The sequence below is a fragment of the Nuphar pumila genome, chromosome 6 (assembly GCF_984573655.1).
Source record: "Nuphar pumila chromosome 6, dmNupPumi1.hap1.1, whole genome shotgun sequence".
Lineage (NCBI taxonomy): Eukaryota > Viridiplantae > Streptophyta > Magnoliopsida > Nymphaeales > Nymphaeaceae > Nuphar > Nuphar pumila.
This window is the reverse complement of record NC_143254.1, coordinates 90,312,146-90,325,052: the sequence shown is the minus strand read 5'-3', so window position 1 is coordinate 90,325,052 and position 12,907 is coordinate 90,312,146. Positions and strand designations below refer to the sequence as shown.

The 12,907-nt window shown below is 38.3% G+C and overlaps 1 protein-coding gene across 3 annotated transcripts in view; it reads right to left on the bottom strand.

Moving 5' to 3' along the window:
• Nucleotides 1-12,032, bottom strand: part of LOC149835114 (uncharacterized) — a 49,799-nt gene extending 37,767 nt beyond the window's left edge. For all 3 annotated transcript variants that reach the window (XR_016432818.1, XM_090011698.1, XM_090011700.1), the window contains exons 1-10: nt 11,824-12,032; nt 11,335-11,740; nt 10,735-10,912; nt 10,484-10,623; nt 9,401-9,896; nt 9,011-9,262; nt 6,716-6,816; nt 6,337-6,481; nt 6,187-6,255; nt 5,983-6,028 (exon numbers count right to left, since the gene is read on the bottom strand). Coding sequence is in view for 2 of the 3 variants with exons in the window: in XM_090011698.1 (XP_089867824.1) it covers nt 5,983-6,028; nt 6,187-6,255; nt 6,337-6,481; nt 6,716-6,816; nt 9,011-9,262; nt 9,401-9,896; nt 10,484-10,623; nt 10,735-10,912; nt 11,335-11,740; nt 11,824-11,923 (1,933 nt within the window). In the remaining variant the exon portion in view is untranslated. The remainder of the gene's footprint in view (nt 1-5,982; nt 6,029-6,186; nt 6,256-6,336; nt 6,482-6,715; nt 6,817-9,010; nt 9,263-9,400; nt 9,897-10,483; nt 10,624-10,734; nt 10,913-11,334; nt 11,741-11,823) is intronic.
• Nucleotides 12,033-12,907: the final 875 nt, after the last annotated feature.

The window sequence follows — 12,907 nt, the reverse complement described above, 5'->3', positions numbered from 1 at the left end:
TACGAGACCATCTAGCATAGTTAGTCTCATCCAGCTTTACCGATGATCCATATGAAAAGGGATTTGCAAAGGCTTTATTTTATAATCAGCCACTGTTTCGGTCATATCTGACTTCTGTGTTTCAGCCACGGGATAAGATAACGGGTTTGTTCTAATGCAGGTACAACCACACGCAAACACAACCTGCTGAAAACTCAGATCTGATGCACACCAACTACCAACTATGAAACCGATTATATCAGATTTTAATTCCACTTATAAAATTTGATATACACGACCAACGACTGTAACACAATGACTGTAACACGCTGTTCAGATCCACAACTTGCATATATAACTTGAATTGAACTTTACCTAAACCATCCACCTCACAAAAAAATTGTGACAAGTTGCATACCACGACCACACGCCCAATTTCATATTTGAATTATATAGATCAGATCAGATCTAATCCACGTCTGCAACCTTAGAAGCTACCAAGATCGAGACGCGACTGGTTCATGACAGAAGCTGCAGACTTCTTCGACGTCCACACTACCACCATCGACACGATCTGAGGTCAGATCCAAAACAGTCGGGTCATCACGCGATCCAGGCTAGAGTTTGGGTCGGACGTCCGATTGAAAAACAGGTGTCTCCCTGCTCCTACCACACACAACGATCTCAGCTTCCACACGCACACCAGTCGTTGTAGACACTGTCAACGATCACCACCCGATTTGCGTTTCTACTGAAGGAAGATGTCAGATACCAGGAGGAGGAAGATGGGTCGATCAGATCAGACGTTGTACACGTTGGCTCCAGCTCTGCGTTTCTATTGTACACACCGGACCCGATCCACATGTGGGTCGATCAAGTCAGATGCCCAGAGCTACGTCCGGCTCTGATACCATGTTGAAGTCGGCTAGGGTTTGAAGCAAATCAGAGAAGAGAGAGAGAGAGGAAGAAAGAATCATGTATCTCATTAGGTCTAATCTCACTTAAATAGAGAGATTAGACAGAAACAAATTATTAAAAATAATGCACCCGACCTATTAAGTAGTTACCAAACTACCCTTAATGCATATGCATATGTACGGTGACTGCTTCTCAACAATTGGAAATCGTGACAGCCACAGCTCCTCCTTTCTCTTTCACCTCTCTTTTCACATGTGATAGATCCTAGTGAAATCTAACATGGTATCAGAGCAGAAAACCATCAAGGGCTTCGAAGTTGCTTCCAGAAGGTCTGACCTGAGAGATCAACCTGTATCCAATCAAGAGGTTTTCTTCTTCCACACTTTTCTTCTATCTTCTTCTTCTTTCTTTCATTTACTCATTCTCTACTGTTTTTCGTGCCTGAGTATTCAGATTTGACGTGAATCTGTGTTAGACCTGAAAGGCTCCATTTCTTCTTTCTCCCAGTTCTTCTTTTTATTCTTGTCTCACGGTTTGTCTTGAATATTCAGATCTGATTGTGTACATGAGTCAGATCTGAAATATTCAATCCTTGAGTCATATCCCAAATTTTCTTGATCGTGCATATTCTCCGTCTCACACTTCCTCATTCTGTTAGATCTGAAATACTCAGATCTGAAATACTCAGATCTGATCGTGAATACTCTTGGTCTCACAATTCTTATTTCTGTCAAACCTTGCCTAAAACAATCGGATTTGATCATCCATCAGTATCCAATCTGGAATACCATATTTCTTGATTGTTGAATCACGCAAAACGTTGGCCCTACAAATCGTTGTGTCTACAAATCGTTGTCCACAAATCATTGCGCCTACAAATCGTTGTGCCCACAAATCGTTGTGCTTGTAAATCATTGTGCCTACAAATCGTTGTGCCTATAAATCGTTGTACATGCAAATCGTTATGCATGAAATACACCTTTAGTCAAATTCCATATTCATGAAACTCTTTGTTCTTGAATCCGCATAGTTTCCATCTGTGATTTATTAAAGTCTGTTCAGCGTGAGTTGTTCTGCTCCCTTTCCTGCATCTATCAGGATCGTAAAAAATAAAAGGCAAGAAAGGACGACCAGCAAGTTTCAAAGCAGTGGATTGTACATCTCGTGAATACCTTGTTAACTTTTAAGCTACGGACTCCTCTCATTCTTCCCACTCTGGTCTCTTTTCGAGTTTTCTCAATCAGCAGAATCGTGTTGACTGCACCCAGTGCCGCACCAGCACGCGCACCCGTGTCGCGTCGACGCGGGTGCGGCACCTGCTTTGTCGAGTCCCTGTGACTTAGGTTCAGAACTGTGTAAGGTGCACAGTAGATCTGAAATAATATTCAGATATGTGAGACGAATGGTGGAGCTCGTGCAGGCAAAAAGAACGAGAAAGGAGTAGGTGTGACCGATTCCAGACCAAATATTAAAAAAAAAACATGATATTAGAATGAAAAGGGGGAACTCGGCTTTTGCAGGAAACAGGAAGAGAAAAAAAACAAACTCGGCTTTTGCGTGACACATGTGGAGAAAAGAAACAAGAGGAGAAGAACTAGATTCACGTGACTAGGGCAGATCACGTGAAAAGTGAGAACCAAATTCACGTGACTAGGGCAGATCACGTGAAAAGTTAGAACTCGGCTTTGGCTTTTGCGTGAAACGAGAAGAGAAAAAAAAAGGATGAGAGATGCAGAACTGCAGAGGGGAAGAACTCAAGAAGAACTCGATTTCTGTTTTTTTTAAAGATGGAGAAAAATGAAAAGACAGAGTTAATGAAAGTGACTTGTTTATGCCCAAATATGGTGTTGCTCTGATACCATGTGAAAACTGCCAATGAACTGGTATATTTTGTGAAGAAAACGATAAAGGAGTGAGGAGAGAGAACAGACTTTTCTGGAGAATCGACAGCCACTCTAATTCTTCTTGACTGCACTAATACATCATTAAGCTTAATAGGGTTACAATATTTTTTACATGGACGAAACTGCTCTGTATTAATAATACATATTACATTAAAATATAAACATGTGGGTGTTGTATCGGATATGGATCCTTTCCGTATTTTAATAGATATACTTCATGAAAAATAAGTCGAAGTTTTCCTTTTGTTTCAGAACTTTCTATCCTTAATAAAAAATCAATTCTACGAGTCCATTCAATTTTTTCAATGTGATGGAGAAGGGGAGTTCACATCCAGTGACTTCATTTCTTTTCTTCAAAATAATGGGATAGGAAGAAGAGTGTTATGCCCACACACGCCACAACAGAATGGGATTGTTGAGCGCAAACATAGGCATATTGTTGAAAGTGCGATGAGTATGCTTCATGACAGTCATTTTCCCATCAATCTATGGACAAAAACTTTTCATATCTTCCCATCAATTTGTGGATAGAAGCTTTTCAGTCTACTGTACATGTGATAAATAGACTGCCCATGGTTGTTTTAGAAAACAAGTCTCCTTATCACTGCCTTTTTGAAATTCATCCTGATTATCATGACTTACGTGTTTTTTGATGTGTTTGTTATATGCAATTATTAATCAGTCCTTGATAAACAAGTTTCAGGATAAGGCTCAAAAGTGTAGATTTGTGGGATATGCGGATGACTACAAAGGATACAGATATTATGATCTCATTAACAAATGCATCATAATCTCGAGAAATGTTGTTTTTGACGAGCTGAACTTCAATCATAAAATTGACACAGGTGGCATGTCATCTACCTCAGTTGAAGTTTATTACCATTGGTTGAATTCAGAGCACTTTGATAGTTCGAATGAAGAATGTCATTTGAACTGTGTGCAACACGAAGAAGAGAGTCCCAAGATCGCTGGTACATCGGAATCACGGAGTTGTGAAGCAGCACCACCATTGGAATCGAGAAGGTATAAGGGCATTTCCTACACCAGACAGAGAACGACTGTTTCAAGACTCCTAAATCGGGCTCAAGAGGTTGCACCTACCTCCTCACACACCCTTGACGTCAGGAGGTTCAGTCACATGCGGCATCCTATTGATAGGTGGGTTAGCTACAACAATTTCTCCATGGATTTTCAACTCTTTTTTACTGCTCTCACCAAGGAGGATGAACCTATTATGTACAACCAAGCAGCGACTTATAAGAAATGGGTAGAAGCCATGAATGATGAAATGCAAGCCTTGCATGAATGTGAAACTTGGGAAATTGTTCCCAAACCTCCTGACAGAAATGTGATAGGATGCAAATGGGACTACAAAATAAAATATAAACCAGATGGGATCATTGAACGATACAAGGCAAGACTCGTAGCAAAGAGTTTCACACAAGAAGCAGGACAAAACTATAATGAGACCTTTAATCCAGTGGTGAGAATGGGAAGGATTCGAATCATTATTTCCTTAGTTGTTGAACATTGATGGACACTAAGTCAACTTAATGTTAAGAATGCATTTTTGCATGGAGATTTGAAGGAGAAAGTTTACATGGAACAACCACCTGGATATTAAAAGAAAGATTGTAAGACAAATGTATGCAGACTAAAAAGGGCTATCTAAGGTCTAAAGCAAGCATCTCGCTCTTTGTTTGACAGCTTCTCTCTTGAGATTCAGAAGCATGGCCTTGCTCACTCCCTACTAGATCACTCATTGTTCATCTTTAGAGGGCAAAATGTGATTACCATATTGCTAATTTATGTCATCACAGGAAACTCTGAGGATCATATCAAAGAAGTAAAGAAACTACTGAGTCAAAGATTCAAAATGAAAGACCTTGGAGCCCTGCGTTATTTTCTTGGAGTTGCATTATTTTCTTGGAGTTGAAGTTGATAGCCGAGCTGATGGGTTGACTCTCACCCAACACAAGTATATGATGGACGTTCTAACAAAGCAGGTATGAAAGATTGTAAACCTCTAAGGACTCCAAGTATTCTTCACCAAAAACTGAGTGCCCATGATGGAGACTTTTGTATGGATCCCACTGGGTACTGCAGCCTAATAGGGATGTTACAGTATCTTACATTCACTCGACCTGATATTGTTTATTCAGTCAATCAGGTGTCTCCGTTCATGCATGAACCGCGTACTGGGCATATGGAGGTTGTTAAAAGGATACTCAGATATCTGAAAGGCACAGTTGGGGATGGATTGATATACTCTTCAAAACCATTTGGCAAGGACATGGGCAAGATTATTGTATATTGTGATGCAGACGAGGCAAGGGATACAGATGAACGAAGGTCTACATCAGGATATTGCATCTTCATTGGAAGAAACTTAGTATCCTGAAGCAGTAGAAAACAAAAGGTCATTGCTAGATCAAGTACTGAGGCTGAGTACAGATCCATGGTTGCTGCTACTGTTGAAGTCACATCGGTTCGACATTTGCTAACTGAAGTGGGAGAAGTGATATCCCGATCTATCTTGTTGTGTGACAATCAAAGTGCTCTCAACATATCATTCAATTTGGTTCATCATAGTCGTGCCAAGCACGTTGAGATAGATCAACATTTTGTGAGACAAAAGGTTGAAAAAAAGGGGATCGAGTCCGAATTTGTTAACACTGAAAGACAAGTTGCAGACATATTCACAAAAGGCTTGACCAAGGATCACTTTTGGACACTTAAAGGCAAGTTGTTCATGGTTCAAAACCATGATCAACTTGAGGGGGGGTCAAAAAGTCTATTTGTATGTGTATTGTCTGTGTATTCTTTACTTGTATTTGTTATTTTGTATTCCGGGTCTGGATAATATATCAGACCCGACTCATACTGTAGACGAAGGATATATATATATATATATATATATATATATATATGTTTTAGGTCACGATTTCATTAATGAAAATCGTGACAGCCGCAGCTCCTCCTTTCTCTTTCACCTCTCTTTTCACGTGTGACAGATCCTAGTGAAATCTAACACAAAGTTCTACTTGTGGTACATACATGGCATGCAACTAGGAAATTATTTTGTAATGCAAAGTGCTGGCCAGAGAGAAAGGAAAAAGAAAGGGTGGAACAAAAAGCACTAACTCCAAAAACAAAATCCTAGAAAACAAGGATAACCAACCTGCCAATGTTTTCACAACCGAGGTAGATTTTCCAAATGAGTAGTTCTGTAGAATAAGCAAAAAATGAAATGGTTACAAGCATCAGCTTAAAAGTGAACATCACTAAACAAATTAATAAAGAAATAGATAACATGAACTTCATCAGGAACATCAAATTCATCAGATAAAAACCTTATCCGAGAGAAAAATAAAATAATAGAAACCTTTGATGAAGCACTTAAAAAATCCCACACTTCATGTTGTTCTGCAACATTTGCAATTGATAAAAGATCCTGCAAATAACCAGAATAAACAAAAATCAACAGGTGAAAGCATCAAAGTACAAAGTCATGAAAACATATTTTGGAGCACACCTTCAAATATTGATCCAGCAAAATACAACGCTGATGAACAAAATAGTCATCAATACTTGATGAAAGAAACCTCTTAGGGGGCAAGTGTAATGAATAGTTTGGTATATCCTTCAGGTGTCGGTGCAATCTTTCGAAGTTACTGTACCTGCATATCGCCAGGTGTCAAAGAACCAGCCACATCTCTTAAAAAACTGACAAAACAAAATGATTACATAAATAACTTTTTGATGAATATTCTTCTTTAGTTAACATTTGTATTCTTAATGCAGCATGGAAAAAAAAACATTGTCAAAAAGTTGGGTTAAAGGTTAGAAAAAAAGGCTACCAGTCTAAACACATTGTTACTTCATTTAACTCAAAATAGCAAAACAATAGTTACCTTCTTTTCACAAACCAAGTTTCATTATCAACACTTGTCACAGCAATTGAGTAGACCGCAAAAGATTTAGATCCAATTTTTTCAAAATAAGCTCCCACAACCTGCCAAAGAGGATGTAGTGATAAAAAGTAACAATGAAAGGCAAAAGTAACCAACATGATCTTCTTTTCTCATCAAACTGCCAAAAGGAAGTCATATAATTACACCAAACAATTATGGTTAAATTATTAAAATAATGACAAATAATGAAAAGGATCATACTAGAGTACAAATCCTCAAAGATCCTAACATTCCAAATTCATCCTGCCTAGGATTCCTAGAGTTCAACCTTTTAAGTAACTTTTAAACTCAATCTGACCATGTATGTCTGGCCATACCCAACAAAAAAGCTTCTGAAATCTTGAAAACCCCCAGAACAAATTGGACTCCTATGTGTAAAAAGACACTACACACACACCTACTCGCAATATAAAACCCTTCCCCTTTCAGATTCAGTTGAGTTTATGACTTGCATAGTAAGACCAGCCAAATAACATAGACTTTTGAGACAAGCCAATTCCATATATCTGGCTCTTCAGAAGAAAGATATATAAGGTTCTAGACCTATGATATAGCATGTTTTAACAAAAGGACAAACTCCATATTAAAGAATAAGACTTTATGAACTTAAGATTAAATGAGACCAGTGAAATAGATTAACCCCTTAAGATGGATTAAATCCCCAAATCTAGAACTTTGGAAAGGAAGATACACACGGTTCTGGACCAGTAACATAGCATGATTTAACCCAAAAAATAATTGTCCAACAAGTTCTCCATACTAAAGAATAACATCTTATGAGTACTCAGAAAAAAAATATTTCACCATGGTTTTTTAAAATATCGTGATATTTTGGCAGTTACTATCGGCCTATCCAAAATGCCAATAATAGCGTGATATTTTCAAAATATCAACGATATTGGCAACACTGATATATGTGTGTGTGTACCATGTGCATATAAAATAGATACATAAATGTATGGATGGATGGATATAAGATATGTTCCCATTTTTTTAAAGAAAAGTTTACTATCTTTCTATAAAAAAAGTGGAGAAACAGGGTCCATGTTGACCATTTTGCACATTCAGACCTTAAATATGAAATCAATCTTTAATTGAATTTCACAACACATAGCATTTTGCATAATTTGAAATCAATGCTTAAAATGATTTACCTATAACTTTTTAAAAAAATCTTATTTTTATATAATTTAAGTTCATTTTTTCTATTTTTTGTTTCTTTTGACTTTTAAAAACTTGTAAATTTTGTTTCTTTACATTTTTTGCAAGAAAAAAATAGAAAACCCATTATTTTCCTATATTTCTTATTAGTATTATTATATTTTTTCAATTTTTAAAGATTTCAAGATTTTTCCAGAAAGAAATGCTTTTTGAAAATATCTCTGAAAAAAACCCTCACCGAAAAATAAACTTGAACAATATTCGTGACTATATATATATATATATATATATATATATATATATATATATATATATATATATATATATATATATTAGTGGAGAGTAGGTGGCTACTTCGAGCGAATGGGGGTCTTCCGCAAATCTGACCATGCAGATGTGTTTGGCATAGTGGATTAGCTAGAAAACAATACTTGGATCATGCTTTTTTGATGAGCAGACATGAATTTTTAAGCTTTAATATTTATGAAATTTTTAGACCATCGATATATATATATATAAAGAGAGCTTTTTTTGATGAACAGACATGAATTTTTAAGCTTTAATATTTATGAAATTTTTAGACCATCAATATATATATATAAAGAGAGAGCTTTTTTGATGAACAGACATGAATTTTTAAGCTTTAATATTTATGAAATTTTTAGACCATCAATATATATATATATGTATGTATATATATAGATAAAGAGAGAGAGAGAGAGATGCATTTATGTATTCAGCTTATTTAAATATTTGTTGTAAGATCTTGTCTCGAACTTTGATGAAACAATAAACATGTTTTTAGATATTATGAAATTGTTTTCCAAAGATTAATGGTAGCACTGCGAACCAGACTCAAATCTCCATTTCCATAGGGGCTCCAATAAATGTGATTTTGGTTTGGACTAGTCGGGTTTCTTTTTCAGCTGATCGAGACCATTTATGAATTTCTGTGTCAATGTCTATGTGCACCACATAAGCATAGCTGGAATTCTTTGACAAGAACATCATAAGATAAAAAATGGTTTAAACTTTTTAAGATTTGTTAAGAAAAAGGGATACATAAATCCTCACCCGACATTTGATCTTGGGAACATATGATGATTGATCCTTATACAATATCAATTCAGAGACATTTCTTGAATCTGAATCTTCTCGAGGCTTCCTCAAATCCATATAATTGAACTCGTTAGAAGTCATAGAATCACCAAGTTCAGAGGTAGATGTTTCATAAATGCTCATATCATTCTTCGTAATAGATGAACTGCTTCTTGCACGCTTAAGTTGAGGTTTGCCACTTTTCACATCCACAGAACATTTTCCCCCCTGTTCAATAAGATGGATTGCTCACTTTGTAAGAGATATCCCTGTTAGATTCGCTAAGGGAAATTTTTGGTGATATCCACACGCATCACATGATAAACACTTACCAAATCCTATTGATTTTTTAGGTATATTGCTTACCATTTCCTTCCCTAGACCCTTTTCATGTCCATGGCCATTATAACCACTGATTCCAGCAGCTTTACTTGGCGACTTCACTTCTTTAGGTCCCAACTTTCCATGGGTATCAAATTTAGTTCTGTAATTTCTTCCCTTTGTCCAGAGGTTTTCTAGATTTTCGGGAGCAAGAATTTCAGTTCTTCTACCCCTTGCAGCTTCCAATCCTCTAGCCCAATCAGCAGACCGTGGTGGCAGATGCATTGATGCTTCTTGAGAGGTGAGCATGTTGACACGACTCACCATATTAGACAATGTTTCTTCACGGGCACCACTCGGATCTAATATGGATCTATTCTCCTGCTTAGCAGAAATGGCAATTTCTCCAGAATCTTGTTCATCTTTTGAATGAACTAACTTCCCAGAAGCATGATCATTTTGATGGCTGGCGACATGGGACAGCTTCCCAGCATCTTCTTCTTTCGAAAGAAAAATGTACTCAATTAACTCATTGATGTACCTGACATAAATAGAAAATTTGTTGCACTACAAACAACTAATGAACAACTAGCAAAAGGAAAAGGAATAATAAATAAGAGAGAGAGTGTGCAAACAAAACAATTACTAGCAAGTGTATTGACATTTTTGTGGTCACAGAAATCCCTGTATTTGAATTGATCATGTTCTTAGATCTTTTTGCAGAAAATGACACGCTAAAAAAAGAAGGGCATCCATCCCACAGCTGAGCGACCAATACAGAGGCCACAGGGGGCTGGGCACAGGCTAGCCCAGCCTAAATCTTCGATATATATGCAGCTTACCAAGAAAAAGAAAAACACTAGAATATATGCAGGCAAGTGAGGTCCACAGAGGGCTGACCACAGGCTAAAAAGTGAAGATCATGTGTCGTATTTTCACTGAAGCTATGCAAAAGAAGAGACTCGTGATTGGCAGGTGTGGTAATGCATGAATACATAATATCATAATGCCAGTGTAGTGTCAAGTGAGAATTCTTCTCTATCATCCAAGAAAATACATGTCTGGTCCCTATCATTAAGAACGAATGCAAATGATGCATCTCCATCATGCAACCATGCACATTCTTACCCAGGGTTAGCAAGGTTCATGAGAGGCTGCATGACCAAACAGGTTAGAAGTTCCCTACTGAAGCACCGAACGAGTGGGCATTGCGCTTCCCGTGGTCTCAAGACCACAGCTAATACTCCTCCCATCATTTGTTGGAGAACCTGATGAAAATCTACATTAGTCAAGACAATCACGAAATCAACTATGCACCCCAAAACTCAGCAAGCATGATGGCAGCATTTACTAAATTACTCCCACAGTCCCACTCACACCTTGTACTCACACTCGGGTGATATCAATGCCGGATGAAGCTCCTTGGAAGCAAAAAGATGGTGCCTCAACTGTTCGTCTCTTGCCTCTAACGACAGTGTTGCCATGAGTCCCACGCCGATCACAGATTGGCTTCTTCTATAAAGATCTAGATGGTTCCCTATTAATTTCACCATATCCCTAAAACATAAAAAACGCATTTATGTCCAACGGTAGAACAATACAATGATAACAACAGCAGTAAAGAACAATGATCGCGATGCCTCGTCGCAAATTGGTGCAGACACCAAGAAGGTACATTGCCCATCAAGATACCACTCAAAGATCAATAGTATAACGAAGTTTCACATCACTAGGGCAGCGCAGAACTCATTCTAAACGAACCCACAACATGAAAATATTTGTAACTACTCAGAATCAATTGCTTAACGAAAGTTCGCACCACAAGTGTAGTTCAAAACTTCGTTCTACATCAATGCCAGCGGGCAGATAATCGTATAAACAAATCTGACGCTCTAGAAGCTTCGCTCAGGATCAATGCAAGACAAGCACAGCGTCGCACCACCAACAAACCACGAAGAATTAACCAAAAAGAAACTCACCTCGTCAACAAATTCACGAGATTGATGTCCCTCACCCTCTGTGCGATCTCTCCGAAGACGTCGTTCACGATGGCCCTGATCAATTCCGGCGCCTCCTTATCGGGCGTGATCGACGAGTACCACAGATCGACCACGAAATCCTTCAAAACCTTGCCGATGAACTCATCGAGCGCGGCCTCGACGACGGGGGAACCGACCTTACGCACCCAACCGATCGCCGCCGCCGGCGAGGTCGAGAGGGTCGGGTCGTCCACGGCGAGCTGCTGCCTCTGCAGGTGCGAGAGGTACCCCCTCCTCAGCGCGGGCCGGACCTTCCACCGGAATTCGACCTCCCTCAGCAGAGTCCGGGCGGCCACGAGGGCAAAGACCGCGATCGGAACGTTCATCCACATCGATCGGCTCGTCACTGGCTCGTAAGGCAAAGAAATAAGAGACGAAAAAACCCTAATTCACAAATAGAGGGAGAAGAGAGAAAGCGAGAGGTCTTACGGGAGAGGAGGTAGGAGACGAAGAGGACGCAGACGGCCCACCAGAGAGCGCGAAGCTTTGCCTCCTCGATCAGATCGTGGAGCGACTCCATGGCCTTCATTGTTGGGAATCGGAATTCCCGGGAAAACGGATTCTGGGGATTCCTTCACGGGAAGGGAGCGGGGTTCGTGCCTGAGGTTGGGGTTGTCTCCGTCATTGGCGTGAAGGCATGGAATGAACTGGGAAAGCGTTTTCTTGCCTTTTAAATATTTTACACTGGGTTATATGACTTTATATTTACGATTTCACCCTGGCTCGTTTATGACACGCATTGCGAGAAACGTTCCGACCGATAACTTAACGACCACGAAAATATCAAAGGCGTTTTAGATGTGTGTTTCCTGTCTTTTTATCGGTAAAATATCAGGAAAAAATAAAAAAAGATATAACAAATAACAATTATCAAGTAATGTGAGAAAATGATATTTTAATAATATAAACATAAATATCTCAATAAAACCGTGATATTTTCGACTGGATGATGATTTAGTGATGTTTTGAAACGATCATCATATATTGGCGGATTTATAAATGGCAATTAAATATCGCATTTATTTTTAAAAGTTTGACAATGTTTGTCTAGGAAATAAACTGTCCTTGATTTGGAACAAACAGGATTACCTGGATATTCGGACCATAACTCAACCCGCAAATGTGTGTGGATCGGCAGATTTGCATCCAATCGACCAAAAGCAATCCGCGAATGTGCTGGGTGCAGTCCTCTTAAAATATCGTTAAATGTTTACGTCAAACATTTGAATTAGCCAAAATTGGGCCGATTACAATCTCTCTCTCTCTCTCTCTCTCTCTCTCTCTCTCTCTCTCTCTCTCTATATATATATATATATATATATATATATACTAAAAGTTAGCTGCCTATTGCAAGCAAACCGTGTCTTCAAGTTATTTTTCACAAATCTGACCTTCAAATGTGTTTGACATAATCAATTTGCTAAGAAACAATACTTGGATCATGTGTTTAAATAAATATATATTTTAAGTCTTGAATATTTATGTCAATCTTACATCACGGTTTTTAAAACCT